Source organism: Protopterus annectens, chromosome 8.part1 (genome assembly GCF_019279795.1).
Source record: "Protopterus annectens isolate FY-2018-M chromosome 8.part1, PAN1.0, whole genome shotgun sequence".
Classification (NCBI taxonomy): Eukaryota; Metazoa; Chordata; order Ceratodontiformes; family Protopteridae; genus Protopterus; species Protopterus annectens.
In genome coordinates, this window is record NC_056742.1 from 351,290,176 (window position 1) to 351,317,459 (window position 27,284).

At 37.3% G+C, this 27,284-nt stretch overlaps 1 protein-coding gene across 1 annotated transcript in view; it reads right to left on the reverse strand.

The window, feature by feature from the left end:
- Nucleotides 1–27,284, reverse strand: part of LOC122810347 (fatty acyl-CoA hydrolase precursor, medium chain-like) — a 520,290-nt gene that overhangs the window by 389,468 nt on the left and 103,538 nt on the right. Inside the window, exon 4 of the mRNA XM_044081928.1 lies at nucleotides 483–616. Within this exon, the coding sequence (XP_043937863.1) occupies nucleotides 483–616 (134 nt within the window). The remainder of the gene's footprint in view (nucleotides 1–482; nucleotides 617–27,284) is intronic.

The window sequence follows — 27,284 nt, forward strand, 5'->3', positions numbered from 1 at the left end:
ATTGGCAGAACAGCCAAGATACCATGTTTCCTCAGCGGGGCCCAGCATTCAGCTTTTTGAAACTTTGCCCAATTATCCTACTCTGAAGGCAGTTGGTGGTTGTGTTCTCTGTCCTTCCACTTATATATGTGGAAGGTGTTCATACATGACAAGCAGGGGGTCTATAATATCTAGAATCTACAATCCTGCTTCTTTCCCCTGTCTAGCCACAGTCACTTTCCCTGCCAGACATGACATGCAATCCTATCAGAAGCCTGTGGCAAGACAAGGAGAACTGATCCTGGTTCAGAAAAGAGCCATTCAAGAGGTCTTACCAGGCTACTAAGGGTTAGACTTTTATTCAAGTTTATATTTTGGTACCAAATAAAACCAAGGACTTCAGATTCATCACAGACTTTTCATTTCATGCCTTATATTCTCTAGGTTTTGAATCTCCAATAAAAAAGTATTTAGCAGTACATAAAAAGCTTTAATGCACACACCTGAAAAATCCAAAGATTCCAAGTCTGTACTGAATTGTTACAACCACAACATTGCCATAAGCTGCCAGGGGTGACCCATCAGCACTAGAGGCTCCATCGCTCACTAAAGCTCCACCATGAATCCACACCATTACCTAAAAAAACAGATTTAACGATAACTTATTGTCATCTTATTTTCATACCGTCCAATTTAAAGTGTTGCACGCAGTAAATAATAATGAAGACGATTAAAGAAATAACAAATTATTAAATAATGCAAGAAGGGCCCACTTTAAGTATACAAAGTACGCACTGTGGAAGTCAATTGTTTAATTTTCTAAGGAATAAAGAAACTTTTTCTCAGATTGTGTGGGGCGAGAATGATGAAATCATAGCATACTATCAATAAATCATTGTGTTTAGAAATAATGATAAAAAATCTGTTGGTTTTCTGTGTGTCACTAAAGTCCTCTTTCTAGGCCATGAATATGACTTTATAATTGTTCTACTCACAAATAGCTTGATGAGGCCGCCATATCGACATTTTTCTGTTTTTCAGCTAAAGGTGCTTTCTCCTCCAGTGCATGTCCTTTTCCATCATGACATTTTTTGTCTTTCCTTTTGTTTCAGTTTATTCTATTTACTTGAGAATACTCTTTAGTATTTCATTTAAGAATTGCTAGACAGAATATTTGCATCATACCTTTCAACCTCTTACAGCAAGATATCTGGACAAAGCCATAAACAATGGGGGGGACAATGACCCAAAAACAGGGACACTTAAATATTGCTCTTACAAACTTAAAAAGTTGATAGAATTGCATTAGCATGAATTTTTAGAAGGGTATGAAGTCTGAAACTCAAATGCCTCTCATTATGTTCTGACTTCAACCCTCAAAGATTTGCCTGTGATTTGTCAGAAGAATTTTTATGAGAACAGACTAAAAATATGATGCAGAAATCTGGACATTCTGTGAAAATCTGTACAGTTGAGAGGTATGAACATATTTTTTTATAAATGATGCATTTTAATTTATATTACATTTTAATTTATATTCCTTGGCATATTCCATGCCAACTTTTAAACAGACTTACTTAGTCATTCCCAGAGAGACCAATTTAATTGCTTTTATGATAATTTCTTTAGCTAAAGTATCCCCCACACACACTCTTACTTCATCAGTCAAACTCATCTCTGAAAAATATATAGATGTGCTTCAGAAGGGCAATAGAGACTATTCTGTTTTAAACAGCAAGAATATGAGGGACCTGAATCTTCAGAAACTCAACAGGTTTATGGACCCATTGTTAAGAAAAACAAAGCAGTTGCATAAACCACTTGCTGAATGTTTTTTTTTTTCTCATTCAAGGATCTTGGCTATAATTAGCAATAAGATTTGGGAGTCATGGAGACACATTCTAAAATAAAGTGTCACAATATTTCATTCTAACTCAACATGGTATGTTTTGAAATAGAGAAGAAATACACAGAGAGGGTTATACATCTGAATCATTCATGGGACAGAGCTTGGATAATTTTGGAGAGAGGAAAATAAACTCTGAGTTTAGAAAAAAGTGGTGCTTAGGATGTAGCTTCTCTTTAAGACATTAAATTACAGCTCATCTCTGTGTTGAAAATGGATGAACCTCTGACTATGCATCACATGACCCATATTTGAATAATGGAAAGGACAGTGTGAAGAGCTGGATGAGGGTGTGGAAATGAGTGGTGTTTGATGGTTTGCTCTACTTTGTTGAAAAAGGTGGCTTGATCCTGCTGCCACACATCCACACAAGAGACAGTATAGATGGTTCACTAGATGACTCTATGTGGCATACAGCTGAGAAGATCTGTATGGAAATGTGGAATAGTTGTCAGAGGCAGCATCACATTGTAGAAGGTGCAGCTGCTGCAGGAATGGGTTAGGTTGTGTTAGGGATGGAGGAGTCTCCATGCCTGGCAGACTGGGCATGCTTCCTGTTATCTTTCACCTCCAGGGAATGAATGGAACTGTATGACTTTCTTGCTTTTTGGGGAATAAATAGGCATGGTTGTAGTCCTGTATGGAGGAATAAAAAGGATAACTGGAAGGAGAAAGATGAAAATGAGAGGATAAAAAATACTAAGCTATGCTTTTGTCTTAAACTATGGTCACAATGATAATCATTATAGGAATCAAAAGAATCATAAGAAATGCAAAGCAATTTGATTTATAGGACTATTTTTTGCCTTGAGAATACCATTCCTCTTTGTGAAACCCCACTCTCAAGGAGGTCTGACCTGAAAATGGGGGCTAAATTTGTGAATACCCCATGCAGTCATCATTCAATTCTCACTTGAGAGAAGATGTTGCATCACATTGTTCAATATGTAGTAGGGCTTTATTACAGAGGTGGGGGATGCATTAAGTAATGAACCCCATCTCTGCACCTTGTATTATTTATGTGCTAGGACAGATTTAGATCTCTGACCCTCATGGTTGTGGGGCTAGTTGATTTGTGGAGATACAACAGTTGTAGGACCACTGGGTCTCTAATGACTCTGAAGGTGAAGTATAGATTTCCTCTTAGGAGTCTGTCGGACACCGAGTATAGGAAGATCGCTTCTAGTCTTTTCTGATAACTTAGGACTTTTAAGAAAGAAGAGATCTCTCTGATTGCAGGATATGTCTAGTGAGCTACTTCCCAAAGGGTGCATTGTATTCAATAATTAGCCTAATAAATGCTGAGTACGGGGAGCAATGACCTCCTTAGATTTGGATGATATTTCCTTGGAAATCAGCTGTAAGGACTTCCTAATGAGTGTTGTTATGTGGTGCCCAAAGGAAGGGGAATTATCAACCCATGTTCCTAGGTCTAACAAAATTTTCACTTTGGATTGGGGTGTTGTCTATAGCAATATTGCACTTTTTATCATTTGGTCTAAGCCCATTTTTAGTTCACTAGGTATTCACAAGTCTAATTTTTTTTCTGTAGGCTTTGGGTATCTGAGGGTGATCTGACAATGGCTCTCAGCTTACAGTCATTCTCCAGACTTGCTCAGCCAGAGGTCTTGGTTTGTGGTCTGGAGGCTAGAAAGACAAATAGTAAAAAAGAGGGGTCCTAGCATAGAGCCCTGTGGTACACCAATGGTGACATTCATACAGTCTGAGTCCTCTGCTACCTGTACCATGTGGTTTCTGTATTTTATCCAGTTTGCTATCCATCTTACCATATAGGAGTCAGATTCAATGTCTTATGCTTGCTAATTATACTTACATAGGAAATGGTATCAAATGCCTTTGGCAGGCCAAGGTATGCCAACAGCTTGTTAGACAGGATCTACTCTTAACAAAGCCAAACCGTTGCAGGTCTAACATGATGAGATTTTAATGCTGTACTTTATCAAGTTTGTTGTAATATTTTCCATGATTTTGCAGATATGTCTTGTCAGACTAATGGGCATATAATTTCCAGAGTCATTGATAAGGCCACTCTTGTGGAGTAGAATCTCTGGTGCTGCTGCTACAAGCCAAACCTTGGGGTCAAAGCTAGTGGCCAGACTCAGGTTAAATCCTTTAAGAAGTATCTCTGGCAGGGCATGTTTAGTACAGTTTATTAAACTAGTAGTTATGCTGTTAGGTCCCATGAAGGAAGTATTTTTAGTTTTGGAATCATCAAACAAAATATGTTCTTAAGTGATGGCAGTGGGAGGAAGGATCTGAGATCATCGGGGATAAGTGGGCTTTAGATAGTCATCTCATGGGTGGATATTGCACTGAATTTGCTTGGTAGTATGTTGGCAGTACCTACTGGGACAGAGACGGTAATGATGCTTTGGATAAGTTCTGAGCGATGTTGGGTATTATTTCTTACTTTTCTCTTGTAACTAAATAAGGATTTGTAATTGTTCTTTGTTTCTGAAGCTAACTTAAGTTCCTGGTTTGCTTTTGTGTTCCTGATGGCATTTTTCATTTTTCCCCAGTTTTTTATGCAATCCTTGGCTTAGAGGGTCCTTTGATATGCTATGTATTATAAAAATGTTATTCTTTTATTGCAGAGTTTTGCTGGTGGATCACTCTGTGATTTGTTTTAAATTTTTTCATTGCATTCAGATATGGTTGGGATTGCTTGTTTTATATATTTAACAATGTGGGAATAGAATTCCCCCGTGCCATGCCAGTGATTATGCTGTGATAAGCCAGTGTAGAAACTTTATACATTTAATAATGTGGGAGTAGAATTCCCCTGTGCCATGTCAGTAATTATGTTGTTATAAGCCAGTGTCAAAACTTTATACATTTAACAATGTGGGAGTAGAATTCCCCTGTGCCATGTCAGTAATTATGTTGTTATAAGCCAGTGTCAAAACTTTATATATTTAACAATGTGGGAGTAGAATTCTCCTGTGCCATGCCAGTGATTATGCTGTGATAAACCAGTATCGAAACTTTATACATTTAACAATGTGGGAGTAGAATTCCCCTGTGCCACGCCAGTGATTATGCTGTGATAAGCCAGTATCGAAACTTTATACATTTAACAATGTGGGAGTAGAATTCCCCTGTGGCATGCCAGTGATTATGCTGTGATAAGCCAGTATCGAAACTTTATACATTTAACAATGTGGGAGTAGAATTCCCCTGTGCCATGTCAGTGATTATGCTTTGATAAGCCAGTGTTGAAACTTTATACATTTAACAATGTGGGAGTAGAATTCCCCTGTGCCACGCCAGTGATTATGCTGTGATAAACCAGTATCGAAACTTTATACATTTAACAATGTGGGAGTAGAATTCCCCTGTGCCATGTCAGTGATTATGCTTTGATAAGCCAGTGTTGAAACTTTATACATTTAACAATGTGGGAGTAGAATTCCCCTGTGCCACGCCAGTGATTATGCTGTGATAAGCCAGTGTTGAAACTTTATACATTTAACAATGTGGGAGTAGAATTCCCCTGTGCCATGTCAGTGATTATGCTTTGATAAGCCAGTGTTGAAACTTTATACATTTAACAATGTGGGAGTAGAATTCTCCTGTGCCATGTCAGTGATTATGCTTTGATAAGCCAGTGTTGAAACTTTATACATTTAACAATGTGGGAGTAGAATTCCCCTGTGCCATGTCAGTGATTATGCTGTGATAAACCAGTATCGAAACTTTATACATTTAACAATGTGGGAGTAGAATTCCCCTGTGCCATGTCAGTGATTATGCTTTGATAAGCCAGTGTTGAAACTTTATACATTTAACAATGTGGGAGTAGAATTCTCCTGTGCCACGCCAGTGATTATGCTTTGATAAGCCAGTGTTGAAACTTTATACATTTAACAATGTGGGATTAGAATTCTCCTGTGCCATGTCAGTGATTATGCTTTGATAAGCCAGTGTTGAAACTTTATACATTTAACAATGTTGGAGTAGAATTCCCCTGTGCCACGCCAGTGATTATGCTGTGATAAGCCAGTGCTGAAACTTTATACATTTAACAATGTGGGAGTAGAATTCTCCTGTGCCACGCCAGTGATTATGCTTTGATAAGCCAGTGTTGAAACTTTATACATTTAACAATGTGGGAGTAGAATTCTCCTGTGCCACGCCAGTGATTATGCTGTGATAAGCCAGTATCGAAACTTTATACATTTAACAATGTGGGAGTAGAATTCCCCTGTGCCATGTCAGTGATTATGCTTTGATAAGCCAGTGTTGAAACTTTATACATTTAACAATGTGGGAGTAGAATTCCCCTGTGCCACGCCAGTGATTATGCTGTGATAAGCCAGTGTCAAAACTTTATACATTTAACAATGTGGGATTAGAATTCTCCTGTGCCACGCCAGTGATTATGCTTTGATAAGCCAGTGTTGAAACTTTATACATTTAACAATGTGGGAGTAGAATTTCCCTGTGCCATGCCAGTGATTATGTTGTGCTAAGCCAGTGTCGAAACTTTATACATTTAACAGTGTGGGAGTAGAATTCCCCTGTGCCACGCCAGTGATTATGCTGTGATAAGCCAGTGTCAAAACTTTATATATTTAACAATGTGGGAGTAGAATTTCCCTGTGCCATGCCAGTGATTATGCTGTGATAAGCCAGTGGTGAAACTTCATCATAGAGATTGATAAGATTTGTAGTTCTGAAATCCATGAATTCTGATAAATTGACATCTGTGGGTTTTTAATACTTAAAGGTGAAAGTCACTAGTTTATGATTCAACCTAATTGGGAGAGGAGATACCAAGGAGATAGTACATTAGGAAATCATGTTGGTAAGGACCAGGCCCAGAGTATAATCCCCTCTAGTCAGTTTAACTATCTAGTTCAGGGAGAGTTTGTTGATGAAATCCAGGGAACTTGTGAGCATATTAAGAGGACCAAAACCAACAATGGAAATGTTTGTTTTGTCCAACTTTTGGGCATATCCCTACATCTAAGTTTTAGGATGTGCAAATGCACACAAAAATCAAGACCTTTTTTCATGGATTAAAAAATTCCTGTATATCGTACATTATACTTGCCTTTGTGACTATTTTGCATAGACATTTATTCTTTGATAACTTAATCTCCTCTATGTAGATATTTTAAAAAATATTATATTTTGTTAACTGTGCAGTTCTCTGTTAGATAACCACCAACACATTCTCACTAATATGATCTTATCGCATTCATTAGCTTTGGAGTCAATGTAACAGTCAGTGTTAGCAAATGATTTATATACAGACATTAAAAACCTTGTATATATGGTATACTTGTTCATAATTTTCTAAAAACTGTATGTGAACACCTCTGGACTACAACAAAGTTGTATAGAGTTGAATACTTACAGATATTTAAGAGAGTATACCCAGAGGCAATTACTTCCCAGTATTGCCCACCCTGACAGGCATTATTGTGCTTTGAAAATGGGCTGTTAAATTATTTTGTATTTTTTTATTAGTATATGCATTTTTAACATTTGATGTAAAATAGTTCCTTCCCATAATGATTCAGATTTGATGTAGGATATGTAATTGTTGCTAGTATAGAAGTATTTTACATCTAAATATAAGTTATGTAAATATTTAATATTTACACATACACAATGTGCCCAGCAGTCCCAGACACTTTGACTCTTTATATTTTAAATGTTTTATTCTGATCAAATGAATAAAGAAATACATTATTCATATTTATATATTATAACAAATGATAGAACTAGTAACAGATTATTTTATTGCTGTCAAACACACTGTGTAAATCATTGACAGTGTAACTTCACACCCCACATGTAAACACGCATTCACTTTCCTCATTGGGCACAATGCAGATACCAGATTGTGATTAAATGAATGATTTTATACATCTATAATAGCTATTGTAATTGCATTTCAGTTCACTGCTGTCAGACTCTGTCTTAACCTTTACCAGACATGCACATGCAGAGATACACACACACACACACACACACACACACACACACACACACACACACACACACACACACACACACACACAATGGAAATCCAGTGGTTCAGTGAGTTTATTAATGATGCCTGAGTGGGGTACTGTATCAAACATCTTAGTCAGGTCCAGGTAGGTGGTTTGCACAATTATGTCCTCATCCGTTGCCTTGATGACCTTCTCAAACAAGTCCACCTAGTTTAGTAGCCATTACCTTCCCTTGACGAAGCTATACTGGGATGGGCCCATAGTCTGAAGTTTGACTATGTCTTTGCTGATCATTTCCATGACTAATAGGTCTGTAGTTTATGGAGTTGATTGACTGTCCACCCCTGTGAAATCGGATAACTGTTGCAGTCCTCCATTCTCATTGGTCAAAGCCTGTTTATCACTATAGCTGAAAAGTTACTCAAGTGGTTTTGATATGTCATGTTTCATGCTATTTAGCAGACATTCCACAATATTGTCAGGACCCACTGAGGCTGGGTTTTTGGCCTTAGCTAGCACCACCAGGACCTGTTCCTCTTAATAGTTGGATAGAGGGGTTATGCTAGTAGTTATTTCATGGGAGAGTGGGGTGGGGTGGGGTGGGGGTGGGGTGAAGTTTGAGCTGAATTTATCAGCCAGCAAATTTGCTATGTCACTCTGCTCAGTGAATGTGGTATCACTGATCTCCAGTTTGGCATACTGTGTGTGTTGCCTTTGATGTTTTGGACATAGCTGTAGAAGGCCTTCTGGTTGTCTTTAGACTGTAAGGCTTTTATTTTTTAAACACCTTTATTAAATTACTAATTGTTAACTAGACAAACTTACATTATTTAAAAGTAATCAAACCATATTAACAAGTTCACATTTACAAACATTATACATTGCATATATTCTATACCATATAATCAAATCAACGTGACATAAATTGTTCAGTTTCTGCCTTCTGTTAAATCTCATTCCTGCTCCAGAAAGTTTTTCTACATACATTGTTCTCACAATTTCCATTTATTCTATGTAATTTACACCTACCCTTTCTATAGATACCACTTCCTGCTCTTTTATCTCTGTTACAATAGTGTAGCTGTTTTAGGCTTTGATTTCCATTTTATAGTAATTGCTTTCCTGACAGCCGCCAGAATTAAACTTAACAAGGCCTTACTATATCTAGAAAACTCAGATCCTGTAACATACTTAAAACACTAATGTGCTGGCCCAGTATTCCTGACAGAGTACTCTGTAGGGAATTTTTAAAGTCTGTCAACTTATTACACTCCCAGAAGATATGCTCCCAGGCAACTCTTTCTTCCCCATTACACCACCACCATTTGCCATCTACCTGAGGAAAAAAATGTTAGAGTCTGTTTGGGGTATAAAAGTATCTATGAAAACACATCCAGGTAAAGATCCTAAATCTTCTAGATTTTGTTGCCTATTTGGGAGCCATATATAATGTCCTGCCATTGTTTCTTTGTGAAATGTTTGTCTAATCTTTCTTCCCAATATTTTCTTTTTTTAAGTTTTTATTAGATTTTCAATTTGTAAAATATTCACAGCAGTATTTACAGTCAGAGATGATTTGTGAACATAATAAATAAAAAAAAATTCAACTAAACCTCACAGACAAAAGAAAAAAATAACTATTTACAGGAGTGTCCATTAACCATCAAGTCATACATTACATTAAATCCAAAATACAGTTATTTTTACTTGTCAAGCAGATCTCTAAGATTTGTCCATGCATTGTAGCAAAAGGTATTCCTGTTTTTTCTTGATTTAATTGTAATGATTTCCAGGTGACAGACTTCAGTTGCAATATTTATAAATTCTTTGAAGGAGGGTGTAGACTCATTCTTCTAGTTTTGAGTTATAACCTTTCTCACTATTGATAGTATAGACCACAAAATGTGATATTTCATTTTTAACACCTATAGGAATAGGAATGTTAAAAAATATTAGTGATTTAGATAAAACAAATTTATCTCCAGAAAAAGCCTGTAAAGTGAGATTAATGTTATTCCAATAAGGCGTTAAGACAGTACAATCAAAAAACATGTGTTGCTAATTTCTGACCTCCTCTGATTCCTATAGTTATCATGCAATATTTAATATGCCCTACTAATTAACTATTTTTAACAGCAGCTTCTCTTCTAGATTCAATTAAAACCTCAACAAGTGCAGATCTTTTATTTATGATTCCCCTGTCCCTTTTTCTTCTTCTATACTCTATCAGTTCCTGACAGGGAAGGCAATCATTAGACTGGAATTTAAATGTCTTCTTGGCCTATTACCTTTCCTTTTGCCCACTTCCTCCAGTAAATTCAAGTCCCCCCCTCTTACTTATTCTCTGCACTCCTAAGCGCAGTCATCCCTATCAGCAGAATTTCCATTCTCCACTCATGTGTCAGCATACTTCCTAGTATACTTTCTGCTACTTTATGAATATAATCTGTGTGGTGTGTACATCACCAGAACCAGGTCTAACTAGTTTTAAGCCTCCCCTTTTTGTACTGAATTCCCCTAATCTAAACTATCTGACAACCATAAATGATAGATAGCAGAAAGTATTACTGTAGCTGTTATTATTAAACTATACCCTGGCACAATGCTAATTGCTGTGAACCTAGAAACTGCAAATCTGATGGTATAGACCTTTACTCCTGAACTTCTCACCTGAGTGTAGATTGTTTTTCTTTTTTGTGCGCGGCTCCAATCAGATCTGACCTGCTCCGTTTGCCCTTGCTATGCTCGGGCTTACTCTGCTACCCTGTCCTACCCCCATTCCCACTCACCCTCACCTTCCCTACATCTATTCTAAACTAGCCACTCCCCCAACCCATGTAAACCAATCACCGCATACTACCATACATGGTAGAGTCTGTGCTAAGTTAGAAATTCTGCCTGCCATAACCCATACTAATACAAACAATTCACATTAAACTACATCAATTCCACTACAATGCTTAACAACAAAGCTCCAATCAAACCAAAAAAATTGCTCCCATCCAATTTCAGCCCCACTCCAACAATATACTACACTTACATACTGCTACACTAATAGTCTTAACACTAGCTGTTCATATCTCCTCTTACCACACCAAACTAAAATAAACAATCCCATCCCATACTACCTCCTCCCTCTATCCACAAAAACTTAAACCAACATACATTATTATATCATCCTCTATTTTTAACACTACAACAATTCTGCATATCCAGTACTGTCTACTCCCCCACCCCAACACCCGCAGACTTTTTCAGAAATATGATAGGTACATAGTTAAAATCCTAAAAATTTTAGTTAATATAGCATCCAAACTAACTGTTAGTGGGGACATTCACCCAAACCCTGGCCCAAATACTAGACTAAACTGCACAACTCCCCAAAAATAGTAACTACTGTGAACCAACAACAGTTTCCCCATAGAAACAAAGCTGATCTCTTACTATTAAACACTAGTATTAGAAGTATCACTAACAAAGTCCATAAGCTTTATGCCAACCTCTATCTATACTTACTTGAAATCATACTACTTACCGAAACGTGTCTTAAACCCAATATTGCTAATAATGAGATTCTCCCTCCAGGGTACAATATCCTACATCTAGACAGAAAAGGCAAAAGGGGTGGTGGTGTAGCCTTTCTCTTTAAAAATTACCTTTCCCTAGAAGCTTTAGATCAAATCACCCCCAGCTTTGACAATGCTGAAATGATATTTACCAAACTTATAATTAACTCAAAAAAACATACAAACATAATTGGAACCTATATCTCATCTGGAGACAACATCCACACATTAGAAAATATATTGAACTGGACCACAAAATTCTGCTCCAGGAAACAATAATTATGGGTGACTTTTAATATTGATTGGTCAACCTCCAACTCCCAAAACCACACTAATCACATCAACCTGTATGGCTTCACCCAACTCATTCAAACTCCCACTAGGATAGACAAGTCATCCAATAAGCAGTCCATTCTTGATTTGATCTTAACAAATAAACCAGCCCACTTCCTTCACTCAGTGACCATCTCCCAACCTATCTACTCAGGCAACAAGTTAACCCATCAAAACAAACTATTTCTCAACAAATAAGGAACAAAATACACTTTAACCCCCATGACTCACAAACACTCTCAAACACTGTAACTGGTCACCACTTAATCTACTTTCCCTAGAAGATGCTGTAGAATATTTTAGCACTGCCTTCCTTTCTATCTTAAACACAGAGGCTCCTCCCAGGACTATAAGAGTAAAATCTAACTTTTCCCCATAGCTAAACAAAGAAACTAGGTCACTGCTAAACTCAAGAGACAAAGCCTGGGAACAGTGGTACAAAACTAAGTCCCAAGTTGCAAAGCAAACTTATTACAAACGTAGAAACAAGGCAAAGAAACAAATTAAACAGGACAAAATAAACTACTCCTCTGATATCCAAACTAGACATGAGGAAAAACCACAACAATTTTGGTCAGCAATAAACAACATACTCCAACCTGGCAAAGCCAGCACCCTCCTTCACCACTACTAATAATTCAGATAACATTGCTACTCAATTCAATAAATAATTTACCAAAACTATTTTAGCCCTCTCTAGCAAACAGACCTCCACTCCTACTTCAACTACTCCTATTCTAAGAAAAAACAATAGCACCTTTTCCCTTCAACCCATCTCAACTCAGACAATAAAAAAGTGCTTAAGAAATTAAAGCCCACCACACTAGCTGCAGACAACGTATCAGCAGAATTTCTAAGACTAGCTGCTGAGGTAATTGCCTACCCAGTATCCATTCTTTTCAACAGATCCACTTCAGAACACCAAATCCCTACCATTTGGAAAACTTCCCATATTATACCACTTCACAAAGGAGGCAGTTCAACAGATCTATCTAACTACTGACCAATTGCTATCTTTTAACCTCTGCCTAAGATACTAGAGAGAATTGTACTCATGCAAATCATGGACTACCTGCATACTAACAAGCTACTATCCAGTATTCAGCATGGTTTCTATCCATACCACAGTACTACCACTGCTCTAATGTCTTTCACTAACACTGTCAACCATCACAGAAACAACAACAAATATGTATCCTCTATCTTTCTAGACTTATCCAATGCCTTTGACATGGACTCATACAATAATTTTATTTTTATTTTATTTTATTTTACATTTGTTTATCGGGAAAATCCTACATTTTTTTTCAGTGGGATGCCCGGGGAAGCCCACAATTGACAAGAAAAGGAAACAAGTCAATACAACAATGGAAAATACAAAAAAAAAAAACAACAGTGGGAACAATATATACATGTTACAGAAATGTAAGAAATCTATCACAGTAATTTTCAAACAGGCTACATGATATAACATATCTTACAATATCTGTAGACACAAAAGTTAAAAAATAGAATGGTGACACTACATTTGCTATTTTAAATGACTGTTTATATTTTCTAGTGAGTATACACTGAAAGAGATAGCAAGCCAGTGTGGCTTAAATTGGAAGTGAGTATATGTAAGTGTATAAGAACAAGTGTAGATAATAGTTAGAGTATTGTGGAGGAGGAGAGAAGATATACAAATTTTCAAGTGATACATGGACAGATCCAGCTTTTCCTGAGATGTGGTTTTAATAGTCTTTTAAAGTTAGAGGTTGATGTTGCAGATGATATATTAGTGGGGAGGTTATTCTATTTTTTAGCTATGATGTGGGAAAAAAGGGCTTTGCCTGCAGTGTTGTTTGCAGATGTGATACTGAGGAGAGATTTGTTTGATGAGTGGAGAGGGCAACTGGAAGAGTAGGAGGTTAGTAGCTGTTTTAGGACTGGAGTTTTCTCTGGGTAGTTTATGATGTTGAAGGCATAGGTGAGCTGTAGGCAAGATAGTAGGTGTGGGAATTCTAGCCATTGTAATTGTCTTAGTACTTGGCAGTGATGTGTTCTGAAAGGGGAGTTGTTGGTAAATTTGGCTATTTTATTATAGCATGACTCTAGCTTTGTCCAGGTGTGCTTTTGTTAATATGTGTCAGGATTGGAGCAGCGTAGGTAAGTGTTGATAAAAGGTGAGTTAGAGTTAGTCTTGCTTTGTCTGTGAGGAAGTTTTTCTGTCTATAAAGAGTTCCCATTTTTTATGAACTTTCTGGATAGTTTGAGCTATGTGTAAATCAAAGGATAGGTTATTGTCTATTTCTATCCCTAGGAGCTTTGTGTGGGTGGATGGGGAAATGGTAGTTCCATTTTTAGATAAGATAGAGAAATCAGCAGTAGTTTTAGTTTTGTTAGGGGTAAACAAGAGAAGTTTTGTTTGTTGGGGTTTAGGATAAGTTGGATGTCTGTGATCCAAGTTTCAATGGCAGAGAATGATTATTGGGCTTGCTCTTACAAGGTGTTGACAGATGGGGATGCACAGATGAGTGTAGAGTCATCTGCGTACTATATTAGTGAGGCTTGTTTGGAGGCGGTGTATAAATTGTTTGTAAAAATAAAGAAGAGAAGTGGGCCTAATATTGAGCCTTGTGGTACCCCTACAGAGTTAGGGAGAGGGGGGATAGTTGATTTAGCCATTGCACAGATTGTTTTCTGTCTGATAAGTAACTTTTGAACCATGAGATAGCAGGAGAAGTAAAGGATAGTGAGTGGAGAGCATCCAATAGTTTAGGATGTGAGACCATGTCAAATGCCTTTGACAGGTCCAAAAAGATAGCAGGCACATAGTTATTGTTGTTTCTATGGAAGTTAACGTGATTGGTAAAGGAGAGAAGGGCAGAAGTTGTACTATGGTGAGGCCGGAATCCGTGTTGGGTGGAGGAGAGGAGATTGTTTGTTTTCAAGTATTGCATGGCTTGGAAATGTATGCATTTCTCTAAGAGCTTGGATAAGGGGGATAGTATAGCTATAGGCCAACAGATGGAAAAGTCATAAGATTCTCCACCTTTATGCAGAGGTATAATGTAAGATATTTTCCATAGTTGAGGTACATAGGCTTCTTTAATGGACCTGTTTATTAGGATTGAGACTGGGTAGGATAGGGAGTCAGCTGCGATTTTCAGGAATTTTGTAGGTATTCTGTCTGCTGCAAGAGTAGTAGGTTTTAGGGTGAGGAGGAGTTGTTTGATTTTTGATGTAGGGACTGGTGAGACAGAGAAAGATGGAAGATTAGTAATGCTGCAGGGAGGGATTCCTGCAGTTGTGACTGATAAGTTGTTTGTGTTAAGTATTTGGTTGGACAGAGTTTGGATTGAGTTTATGAAATGACAGTTAAACTGGGAAGCTATATCATTATTGTTTGTATTGGAGGTGGTAGGGGTGGGGGTAGCGATAGTGCCAGGTTTCAGTAGGGAGTTGATACTATGCCAGAACTTTTGGGGATTATTTGGGTGTTTGTTTTGGAGATCAAAGAAGTAGTTTTGTTTGTCTGGTTTAGTTTGTTTTTAGCTAGGTTCCTAAGTTGGTTATAGATTTGTTTAGTTTAACAGGTGTTTTCTTGTTTCCGTTTCTTCCAGGCCTTGTCTCTAGTTTTTAGTAGGGCTCTTGTGTCCCTGCTTAACCAGGGAGCATAGTTAGTTTTAGTTTTGATCTTTCTCTCTGGTGCAATGGAGTTTAGAACTGAGATAAATATCTTATTAACGTAGTCTACTGCCTGATCAAGGTGAAGGGGTTTTAGAGGCTGTCAGTTACATTGCTTTAGAATGCTATTTAGGTTGTCTGTGGTACAGTTGCGATCATCTCTGATTTGTCTATAGGTAATGAATTTTTGGCTAGTTGTGCGTTTCCTTAGGAGAAAAGTTGGCAGATGGTTACTAAGTGTATCTGGTAATCAACCAGTCTGGTAGTGGTGTTTAGGGTTATGCACTAGTGTCCAATCAATAATGGTTTGTTTTTGGTTTCTCTTATCAATTCTGGTGGGTTCCAGAATTAGTTGGGTGAATCCATAGAGGTTTATTTGGTTAGTGGGGTTGCTGGAGCTGCAGGCTAGCCAGTCAGTATTAAGGTCGCCTAATAAGATTGTTTCTTGAGAGGAATTCAGATTAAGCCATTGAAGGATTTCTTCTATGAGTGGTGAATTATTTCCGGGAGGGATATAGCAGCGCAGAATGTTAATTTTTTACCCTTGTTTAATGCTAGGGTAGAGGCTATGATTTCGGCATTAGGAAATATAGGTAGAAGGGTATGGAATGGTTTTAGGTTTATTTCATTTTTGAAAAGTATTGCTACTCCACCACCTTTCCTATTTGTTCTATCTAGCATTATGATGTTATAACCTGGTGGTAGGATTTCTTCACTAGGGATATGTGGTTTTAGCCAGGATTCAGTAATCGTTAGAATATCAGGAGAGTAGTGAGTAATAAAAGCATGCAGTTCTTGGAGTTTGTTGGAAATAATTCTAGTGTTAATATTAATTATTAGGAGATCAGTTTGAGATCTTTTGGGGAAATCAGAGGAAGAGGGTCCTGGGTTTGGGTGTACCAGCGATAAGGAGTATTTTGCTGAGTGTGAAAAGGTGTTTGATGGCATAGTTTAGGCTAGAGAGGGATACATAAGCTGCTTTCTTATTGATGGTTGATAGTAGGTTGGACTTTGGAGTGTGTAGGATAATACTATTGTTAAGTAGTGTTGGACAGACTTTGAAATGTATGTGGGGGTGGTTGGTTTTTATAGTATGTGTTGTATGGAAGGAGGTATTGTCTAGGGGGAAACTTGTTTGTATGGATGTGGTTTAGGACAGGGAAATATGGGCAAGTAGGAGTGAAGGTAGAAGGATTTGCATTGTAATTTAAGTAGGAATGGTAGAAGTAGTGTTCTTGTGAGGCAGGGTTGGGGTGTGGTCTATGAAGGTGGTACTGATAATTGAGTGGGACAGACAATTGGAAGAGGAGGTGAGTCAGATGATTGTGGATAAGTATAAGTCAAGAGGTAGTGGGGGCGGGAATTGTGGTTAGGGTTGGGGAGCATAGTGAGCCTGCAGGGCAAATGAGCAGGGGCAAAACCAGCAGAGGTGAGCGCCAAAAAAGTATCAGCATTTGCAGGCAAGGGCAGTGCACTGATAGAGTGATAGTGACTGTAGATAGTAAGTTATTTAATCAGCTTTATAGGCCATAGTTTAAGGATGTTACTTAGAGTAAATTCTAAAAACAGACAGGGTAAAATAGTAGTCCTGGAAAGGGCATTGTAATGATGGTTTGGACTAGAAAGCCTTAAGTAGGCTGTTTAGGTGAAGGTTCTTTGGGATGTTTTGCGGCTGTTTGCTGCTACCTACCGTGAAAGTTGGGGAACCCTGCGAGTGTGCACGCTGTTGGGGCTCAAACTAAAATATCACAATTACACTTTGTTCAACGCAAGTAGGGAGTTAGATAACATTTCCTTTCTTAAAGGACCAAAAAATGAAACAGGAGCTTACATGCACTTAAGTTTGCACAGAGCACAATTTACTGGGAGTCTAGGACCCCCACTTGTTTTGATTTTAATTTTCTTATTTTCCCAATCACTGGGTTGCTTTCTTTTCTGGGTGGGAGGGAGTTTAGACTGAGCAGGATGCACTTAAGTTTGCACAGAACACAATTTGCTGGGAGACTAGGACCTCCGCTTGTTTTGATTTTAATTTTCTTATTTTCCTAATCACTGGGTTGCTTTCTTTCCTGGGCGGGAGGGAGATTGGACTGAGCTGGCAGCGTACACACACTGCGTTGGGAGTGGAATCCATTCAAGTGGATGAATGGTCTTAGAGGACTTATAAATGTCCTCTCTGAGCTGAATCCATGTTAATCTACTCTTGCTTGGTTACAGGGCTACCTAACTGGGCGCCAGTAAAGCAGTATGTTGGCAACAAAATCTATCACCCCTTGTTCCTGTGACCCTAGGAGTTCCCCAAGGCTCCACATTAGGGCCCCTACTTTTCTCAGTATTTACAAACAACGTACATACCTCAGCCCAGCCTCTGTAATTCAATATGCAGACAATTCTGTGGTAACATGTGCTGCTCCTACCTTACAAGAATGACAACCACTAATACAAGAGTCCTTCTTAGCAGTCAAAACATGGCTAACAAACTCCCACTAATTCTGAACCCCAATAAAACCAAGCTGATGCTGTTCCAACCCACTAAAACTTCCGTACGCCTCCTCTTATTCAACATTGTATCAACAAGCAATCTCACCCTCACCTCACACCAAACCTTTGGGGGTTTAAATAGACAACAACATGAGATTTGGCATCTACATATCCCAAATCATAAATAAGTACACAAACAGCTAGGTACACTGTATAGGAACAAGCACTATCTTACAAAAAACACAAAATCTACTATTGCCCAAACCCATCTGATCTCAACTCTGCTCTATGCATCACCCATATTCACTAACCTAAGAAAATCTGAGTTAGCAAAACTAGACTCCTGTTATGACAAAATTGCTAGGTTTGCCGCAAACTCTCCCTTTAGGTCATATCACTGTACATTACCCAAGCAACTCAACTGGTTAGAATTTTCTCAGCTCCTACTCTATAACCAACTAACCACAACCCAGAAAACACCTGCCCTTCAAAACTTATTACAGCCATACTCCAGTGTCAGAGCTCTGCGCTCTAGCAATAAATCCCTAATAAAGATAACCACAGCTGACATTCTTGCTGGAGATTCCCTCTTCTCAAACTACATATCTAAAATTTGGAATGCACTGCCTTCTAAGATAACATCCACCACAGCCATATCTCATATTAAAAAAATGCTATTATACAACGACCCCCATTAATATTCCAAAATGTGCACGCTGATTGGTCAGCATGCATGTTGTAATTCAGAGTTATAGTAATGGAAAAAGGTCCGGTCGCCCGGACTTTTTCCATTAGTATAACTCTGTTTTTTTACAGCAAAGGAGAGTGCAAGATTTCCGTTGCTTTTTACACAATGTCTCACTAGCGAGACAGCTTTAAAAAAAGCAACGGAGAAACTCCTTTAACATAGCGAGACAGTTTGTAAAAAGCAACAGAGATCTTGCTTTCTCCATTGCTTTTTCCCACAGCTCTGATGTACTGCATAGGCATACGCATGCGCAGTACATCAGAACTGCCGCAGAATACCAGACAGCTGTGGAAGGGCAGCAAGCAGGCATTATACAATGCCATTATTTAAGAAAAGTAATTATTTTTTTTCTTAAATAATGTCATTGTATAATAGCAATAACCCAATTCTGGGTGTGGGTAATGCTGGATTTACCCACGGTTGCCTTTGTTTGGCCGCTCGGGCTTTGCCCTCATGACCAAATCACACCAACTGTGGGTAAATCCAGCATTACCCACACACAGGCGTGGGTTATTGCTATAAAAGCTCACTTATCAAAAAAAAAATGGCTATGTCCATACACTGCTCCTGACTAAAGTGTCTTTTCTCAGTTGATATTTTTATTTCTTCTAGGGTGACTTTAATTCTCAAAAAAAACAAAGGTTTTCAAATTCTGAAGTGCTATTTGTCAAGAAAAATTCCATGAATGGATCTGCCATCTGACTGTTTGTAGAAGTTGTTATACTGTTTTGTTTGGTCTCTGTTTCCCTCTAAGAAAATGTATCTGAATGTTTCTATATATGCTGTTATTCTATGTTCACCTGTCTGTATTTCATTGTGTTATAAACGTTTATGTCTTATGTGGAGCTTTTCTCCCTGGGCCTCCACTGAAAAATGACTTGTGTCCTGTCAGACTCTCCTGGTAATCAAATGTAAAATAAAATAAATAAATAAAAATTGACTAATATTCTCCTTAAGGATCTGCATCCAAAATCTCACTCATTACTTTTTTTTTTAATAAACCCCCCCCCCGCTTCATCATCATCCCTTTCTGCTCTAAATGGTAGCTTTCTGCTTGTGTTATGTATAAGAGCCTTAACTGTGTAGCTCTAAAATATCCCTTCAAATCAGGTGATCCTGAATCTCCTTGCTCTATTGGGATCATCAGTTTATCCCACTTGATTCTTGCCCCTCTTCCCCTTCCAGACTCCTTCAATTACTTATTAATTACTATCCACAACTTCTCATCTGCTTGATAAAAATATGCCTGACCTGTGTATCAAACTAAAGGAACTAACAACACTTTTACTGCTTGTAACTTGCTATCCATATCCATAGGAAGAACTTCCAGTTTCTCAGGTTTTGCATTACATTTGTTTAGTCTCTTCCCACATATCCTTAGCTGCCACAAGAGAATACTTTTAAATCCATACTCCAAACACTTAATCTTATTTTGTCCCCACATGTATAGGTATAGCTAAACAGTTCATGTGTGGGTACATAGTTTACATCTATAGCCTTTGTTTTATCTTTATTAATTTTAAATCCCCCAAAAATGGAAGTGTCTCAGAATGTTCCACAACACTGAGATGTGCACTTCTGGTTTTATCAGGTACAATATAACATCATCTGCAAATAAAGCCAACATTTCTTGAAAACCATACCAATTATATTTTGACAGTTGAAATGTCAGGACCCCAAAAATATGGAGACTGAGGTGGCCAAATGGAGAGATGATAAAATCAGCAAACAAAGGAAAGTAGTATTGCTGGAACTGAATTCATCCTCAAGTCTTGCTGAGTACCTTCATGAGGTGGTCCCTGTTTTTACAAAATCTCAGCTAGACAGCACTGATGTATGGACTGCATTTTATATAGCATATATCACAGACAGACGTAGGTTAAAAAAAATAAAAAAGACAGCTGGGTGCACAAGTCCCAGGGTAAAAAAAAGTGCCTGATCCTGGTGTGTGCACTAATGCCAATGATGGAAAAAAATGACAGTGTAGAATCCTTAGGACATGGGAACATTCCTACAATGGAGTTAGAATAGGCTTAGGGTGAGGATCGTCCTCCTGTTGTAGAAGGAAGCAGTAGCCCACAAAAATCACAGACAGGCCAGAAAAGAGACATAAAGGTAATAGAGCGGACTATTGAGGATACGAAATTATGTATTGTTACTATTATGCAAGAAGTCCAGATTTTCCAGATATAAGCTATTCAAAAAGATTAAGAGAAGTTAGAGGAAAGAAAAATACTTGCCAAAGAAACTGTCAAAAGCTTCAAATGCAATTTTGTGTTTATTAATACAACCGATTCATTAAAAACATTATCTAGATCAAGAAACTTTTGAGCCATTTGGAAAAAAGAAGAGAGTGAGGGAGTGCAAAAATATAAAGAACAAAACCTAGAGATTTTTGAAAGGTATAACAAAAATGGATATGAGAAAGAAAGAGAGATACGATAAGGTGGAATGTTTATGCAAAGGAGAAAGCCATACTAATCAATATAAAAAACAGCTGCAAAGATATTTGAAGAAAAATGCAAGGCAAAGGCACCCAGATATGGAAAATTTTTCTATACAAAAATAAGGGAGAATATAGAAAAGAAGATTAGTAAAATAGAAGTTAAACAAATAGAAGATAAAGTTATGGGTTACCTGCTAAGAGATGGATTTAATGAAGAAAATCCAACTCTGGTAACATCACATCATGAGTCCTCAACATAAGGAGAAACAGGTCAGGAAACATTTGATCACTTGCCACATGAAGCTACTCTGGAACTTTCAGTAGTAAACCAATACAACATTTAATTTGGAGTTGCACAGCAAGGGAAGGAGCCGAAACAGTAGCAACTCTGATGCAGTAAATGTTGCGGAGTGATAGGCATTCCCATATGAAAGAGCAATGGATGACTCAGGATGCAGTTAAAGAGAATATGTTGCAGGAAGATTTTCTGCAACTTTTTGTAGAATGCCTACAGGAAATGGAGAATGAAGAATGTACCCTTAGGTTTGAAGAAAATGATCTAAGGGAAGATTTGTTTAATTAAATAGGGATGGATAGACATAATAAGATTGATAAAAGAAATAGATTACAGAAAGTCAATAAGACCCAAATATTTAATATCTGATAAAGCAAATGAACACAGAAATCAAGACTATTAACAGAAATTCATGTGATATAACAGAAGTAAATATGACATATTACTGTGCAGCTAAATTAGTAACAGATAAAGTCTTAGCACAAAAACAAAGGGCAATAAGGGAAAAGAAGGGAAGAAATCAGATGCCATCATGGAAGCATCGAGTAGAGAAAACTATAAAACAATTAAGACAAGAAGTGACACTGTTAGAAAAATACAGAAGATGGATTGCATAAAAAATTACTTAGAAAGATAGATGTGATAAAAGTAATGCACAGTATCAGAATCAACCAAGATCTATTGTGCACTATTTCAAATAATTGCAAATAATAAACTAAAGATATCAACACAGACAGAAAGGCTTAGAAGATATGCAGAAAAATATAAAGGAAAAGTACAAAATAAGCAATTCATTGATAACTCAAAAGTTTTATAGAAAATTGGGAAACAAAGCAAAAGGAATAAAAACAACATCAACAAAAGAAGAAACAGACACATTTGGAGAAATATCTGTGAAGACTCTATGGAACATAACAAAGATGCTGAATGGATAGAAGTAAATGAAGCAGTAAGAATTTCAAATGCACAGGATATGAAAGGATATGATGTAACGGCCAGACAAATTGAAACAAAATTAAGAAAACCTCTTAAATGGAAAACCCCAGGCTCCAGATGCAGTACCTAGTGTTTGGGTACAAGTATTAACATCTTTACAGGAAGATTTAGCCCTGGATAAGGACTATTTATATGAGCATCCTGAACAGATACCAACAAGGATAACAGGAAAAATGAAACAAGAGTGAACCTGCAAGATATCCTAAAATCTGTGGACCAATAACTTGCCTTCTGACAATGTATAACCTATATACTGAAATTGATGCCAACAGAGTTTATTATTGTTTAGAAGAAAACTCAGTCACGGCAAGAGAACAAAATCCTAACAAAACAAACTCATATGGAACAAAGGATTATTTCTTAAAGTCAAAATGGAAATTGTAAAAAGTGAAAGAATATAAGTATGGTATAGACAGATTACAGAAAATAAATTGTGATAGAATCTCACATTTATGGATAAAGGAGTGCTTACAGCTGTATAAGACACACCCTACATCGATCAATTACATTACAGTGATAATGAAACAGTGGCAAGCCACTTTGTAGCTAAGCCATGATAAAGGGCAAATTATTATCCCAGGGATAAAAACTCAGATTGGGATATTCCAGGGTGATTCTTTGTTACAGCTGCTCTTTTGTCTTACCTTTAACCCATTAAGCTGTCTGCTTAACAGATTAGGTCATGGTTACAATTTGGCTTCCAGAAAACAACAAAGTGTAAAGACATATCTTCTTTTTGTGTTCATCAGATGAGGAGCTGAAAGCACAACTGCAAGTGGTCAAAACTTTCCCAGATTATATCAGAATGTCATTTGGTCTTGATAAATGTGTAAAAGAAACATTTAAAACAGGAAAGTTGCAGTACCAGGAAAATATTCTATCTTGGACAGGAATGTGATATAAAGGAACTTGAGCAGGAGGGAGTGTATAAATATTAAGGAAGCTGATGAAGGATCAACAATAAAACATGGACAAATGTGAACAAAACTCAGTAAGGAATATTTTAGAAGACTAAAATTAATACTAAAAATTGCCTTGACATCTAGAAATAAAGCCCAAGCCATAACCTAATTTGTTCTTCCTGTACTAATTTACAGTTCTGTGGTGACTGACTGACCCCAAAAGGTACTGGATCAGTTAGACAAGAAAACAAGAAAAATACTTCATGCTTATCAAATGATATATAAAAATAATTGTATACCAAGATTATATATTTCTTCTTCTGAATGAGGTATGGGCCTTCTCCAAATTGATTACATATATAGCTATGCAATTGTAGGAGTGCATAACTATCTGCTGACCTCACAAGATCCAAACATAGTGAAAGTTTTGAAATATGAGCAGAATAATTCTAAAATGCTTAGTTTAGCAGAAGAATATTGACATCAAGCAGGAATAGAAAATAAACCAGAAGCAGACAAAAATCAGGCAGCAACTGGGTGTGCCAAAAAAACAAAAGAAAGAATATAAGGTGAAGGACCAGATGAGAAGGCAAGAAATGTGGAAAAAGCATAAATATAGTTGCAAGTAAAGAATACTCCTGGTACAACCTCATGTTGACCAGGATCTGATGCAGGAATGGTTAAGGATAAGTGAATTCAAACCAAAAGATGAAAGGTTAATATTGGCAGCTCAGGATAGTGGACTATGTACACAATGGTTTAGAAAGTCCATTGAACATGTGGGAGAAGCAGACAAATGCAAGTTTTGTACAACAGACCCATAAATAGTTGCACATCTTGTTGCTGGTTGTGATACACAGGTCCTTTCTACTGATAGATATGATAATGTGACAAGACTGTTGCACTGGGGATTGTACAAACATTACAATATCAAAGTAGCTGACAAGCATTGAAAACATGAACCACAAAGCACTATAGAGAATCATGAAGTTTATATCACCTGTGATCACCTATTTACCTATTGCCAACAGTGCAAAAAATAGATGAGAGAGAACCAGATATAGTAGTCCATGAAAAGAAAACAAATGTACCATATTGATGATTGAAATTGCTACACACAGTGATTACAGTGCCCTATGTGCAGATAGACACAAAGCTATGAAAAAACAGGATTTGCAGGCAGAAATTAGGGCAATGTGGAAGAAGGATACTCAGTTCCGATAGTAGTAGTAGCAATGAGTCTCATAAAAAAAGAATGTACAGTTGTATTTAGATATGCTACCAATACATGTAACTCCATATGAATTTTAGGAATCAACTCTGGGCACATTGCTGGTGCTGCAAAGAGCACTTTTGGCTACGTCAAAGATTGAAACAATGGTAATTTCACAAAATTGAATCATACTTTGACTTAGGAATAGGGTCCATTCCCATCATGGTATTAGAAACCCAAAAGACTAAAACTAAAACATCAGAATAACCATTTGAAATGTTGTGACACACTAGTGCAAGTCCTGAAATACGGAGACTAAATGGCTGAAAGAATGGGCTTACATATACAAAGTCGGAGATGCCTTTTCTCAGAATATTCCCTTTTCTCCAAGGTATGGTGATCATGGAGTTGGTATAAGTTCTTGGGGGGGGGGGTGGACTTGCCCCCCCCCCCCCGTAAAAAGAAGTTTAAAGGAGAAGAACAATTTTCAGAATTTGCTTTTTTCCTGTGTTTTCCTTCTTTTTTTTTGGCTTGACGGCACTCTGCATTTTGAGTTCAGACATTTCATTACGGAGCCATTATATCTTATTAATTTCTGAGTCTCTTATTTTCTTTGTTAATGGTTCTAAATATAATGCAAATAACAAACTTGGAAAAGGACATCCCTGCCTGGTTCCTCTGTTCAGACACAGTTTATCATAGAGGAACCCTCTCACTTTGATTTTTGCCTCCAGTCACTCATATATCCTTCTAATTAACCTTATTACTGTACCAGGAAATGCAACTGCTTTCATTACTGTACTCATAAAATCTCAGCTTACATTGTCAAATGCTTTCACAGTATCAAGACCCACCAACAAGAACAGTATTTTCTTACATTCTGCTTCTCTCTGGATCCTTATTGTTCTAGTAATGTTAAATGTTTTCCTCCCCTCTACAAAACCACACTGATCCATATCTATCAAATTTGGTAAATATAAACCCTTTTTAACTGAAATAGGCCTATTTGAAGCTTGATCTGCTGGGTTTTTACCGTCTTTAGGTACTACAGCCACCACAGCTTTTTTTACAGGATATTGGTACCTCCCCATTTTAAAATACTGTTAAACCAAACCTTCCAAAACTTTAACACTTTCTTCCCTCCTAGCTCCCTAACTTCCACCAGAATGTTATGTATTATTGGAGATTTTCCTGCAGATTTGTTATACATTACCATTTTTATGTCATCTCCTCCTATCTTAACTTTTAATTATGGAGCCTCATCTACCTCTACCGTTGACATATTTAAGACTTCCATAAATATTTCCATTTGTGCCTTTTATTCATTTGCCCACTTCTCTGCATTATAGACGTCTGGTTATTTTTCTCATTATAGGCTCCCTAAATTTGGCAACAGCCCTCTCTACTTTGTGTTGCCTAAGTCATGACAAAAGTTTTTGTGCTCTGGAGTTATCAAAACACTTGCTTAACAGCAATCTAAATTCACGCATACTATCCAGATACTCTTTTATTTTCTCTTTAGCATTGTGCAGTTTGTGCCTCTTCTTCTGTGAGATTTCCCTTATTCTGTAATACTTTAACCTGTCAGCCCCTCTAAATAATTCCTGTTCTTAACCATATCTCTTTTTCTTTTATTTTTACCTTATTTTCAAACTTTACTTACATTTTATCCCACTTACTATAACTTCCGTAGGACTTTCTATCTGCCCTAACAACTCTTGGATAATTTCCACTAAACCATTCCTTAAATTCCTCTCTTTTTAACAAGTAGGTGTTAAAGTGCCAGTGTCTCACCTTTACTTCATACCCTGCATTTTTATCTTAGTAATTATTGGTGCATGATCTGAAATAGTTAGTGGATGTGTGACAAAGATCTCAATAAAATGTACATGTTCCTGTGAAATATAATTTTTATCTAGTCTAGCCCAGTTATTGTACCTTGGGGAATAACATGTAAATTCTCTCAGAGTTCCTACTACTGAATTCACATCTTTCATAACAAATATTTTCATAATTTTTTCACAAATCTACCCTGATTTGTTATATTTTCCCTTCTAGGCTCTGCAGATACATCCTCATTGTTGCAAATCAAATTCCAGTCCCACTGTGGGGCTATCTTAATCTTGTAATTGTCCTTGTTGGACTTAATTAGTAATCTTAGTTTTCTGTTTAGCTTGAATAGAGAGTCCCTTTCATTTATGGGAGTTGCTTTTCCTTATTTTAGCCATGACGTTTTCATTTTTATACACCCTGTTAAGGTTAGGATTCCACTGGTGTGATTTGTTTTTGGAGTTTGTTTTGGGCTTACTTCCAGTAGGTACAGCAGCCTCTATACAGCCATTTACATGTTTGTACAGGGTCACTGTAAACAGTTTTGCATAGATTGCTATGAACTCAGGGTTGGGAGGGGCACTGAGTTTTGACAAACAATCTTGTAATAGGATGTAGTTTGCTTTGGATCAGTTCCTAACTGTTACAGGGTTTGCTTGGAGTTACAGAGCTGATTTTTATTTCAGAGACAGATTTGTGGTCCATCTCATCAGTGAGGATATGACATGGGGTGGGGGTGAGTATCAGGTCCAGTATCTTTTAATCTCTGGTGGGAATGCACACTATCTGGTCAAGGGTATTTGTGTTAATAAAGTTCATATTGCTGAGGATAAGCATTGCTGTTTATAGGCTTAGGAAGTCTTTAAGGTTTTGAAGAGTGCTTTTTAGTGCCTCTATACAAGTTAGTCTATTTGTATGGTGGATGTAGTTTGT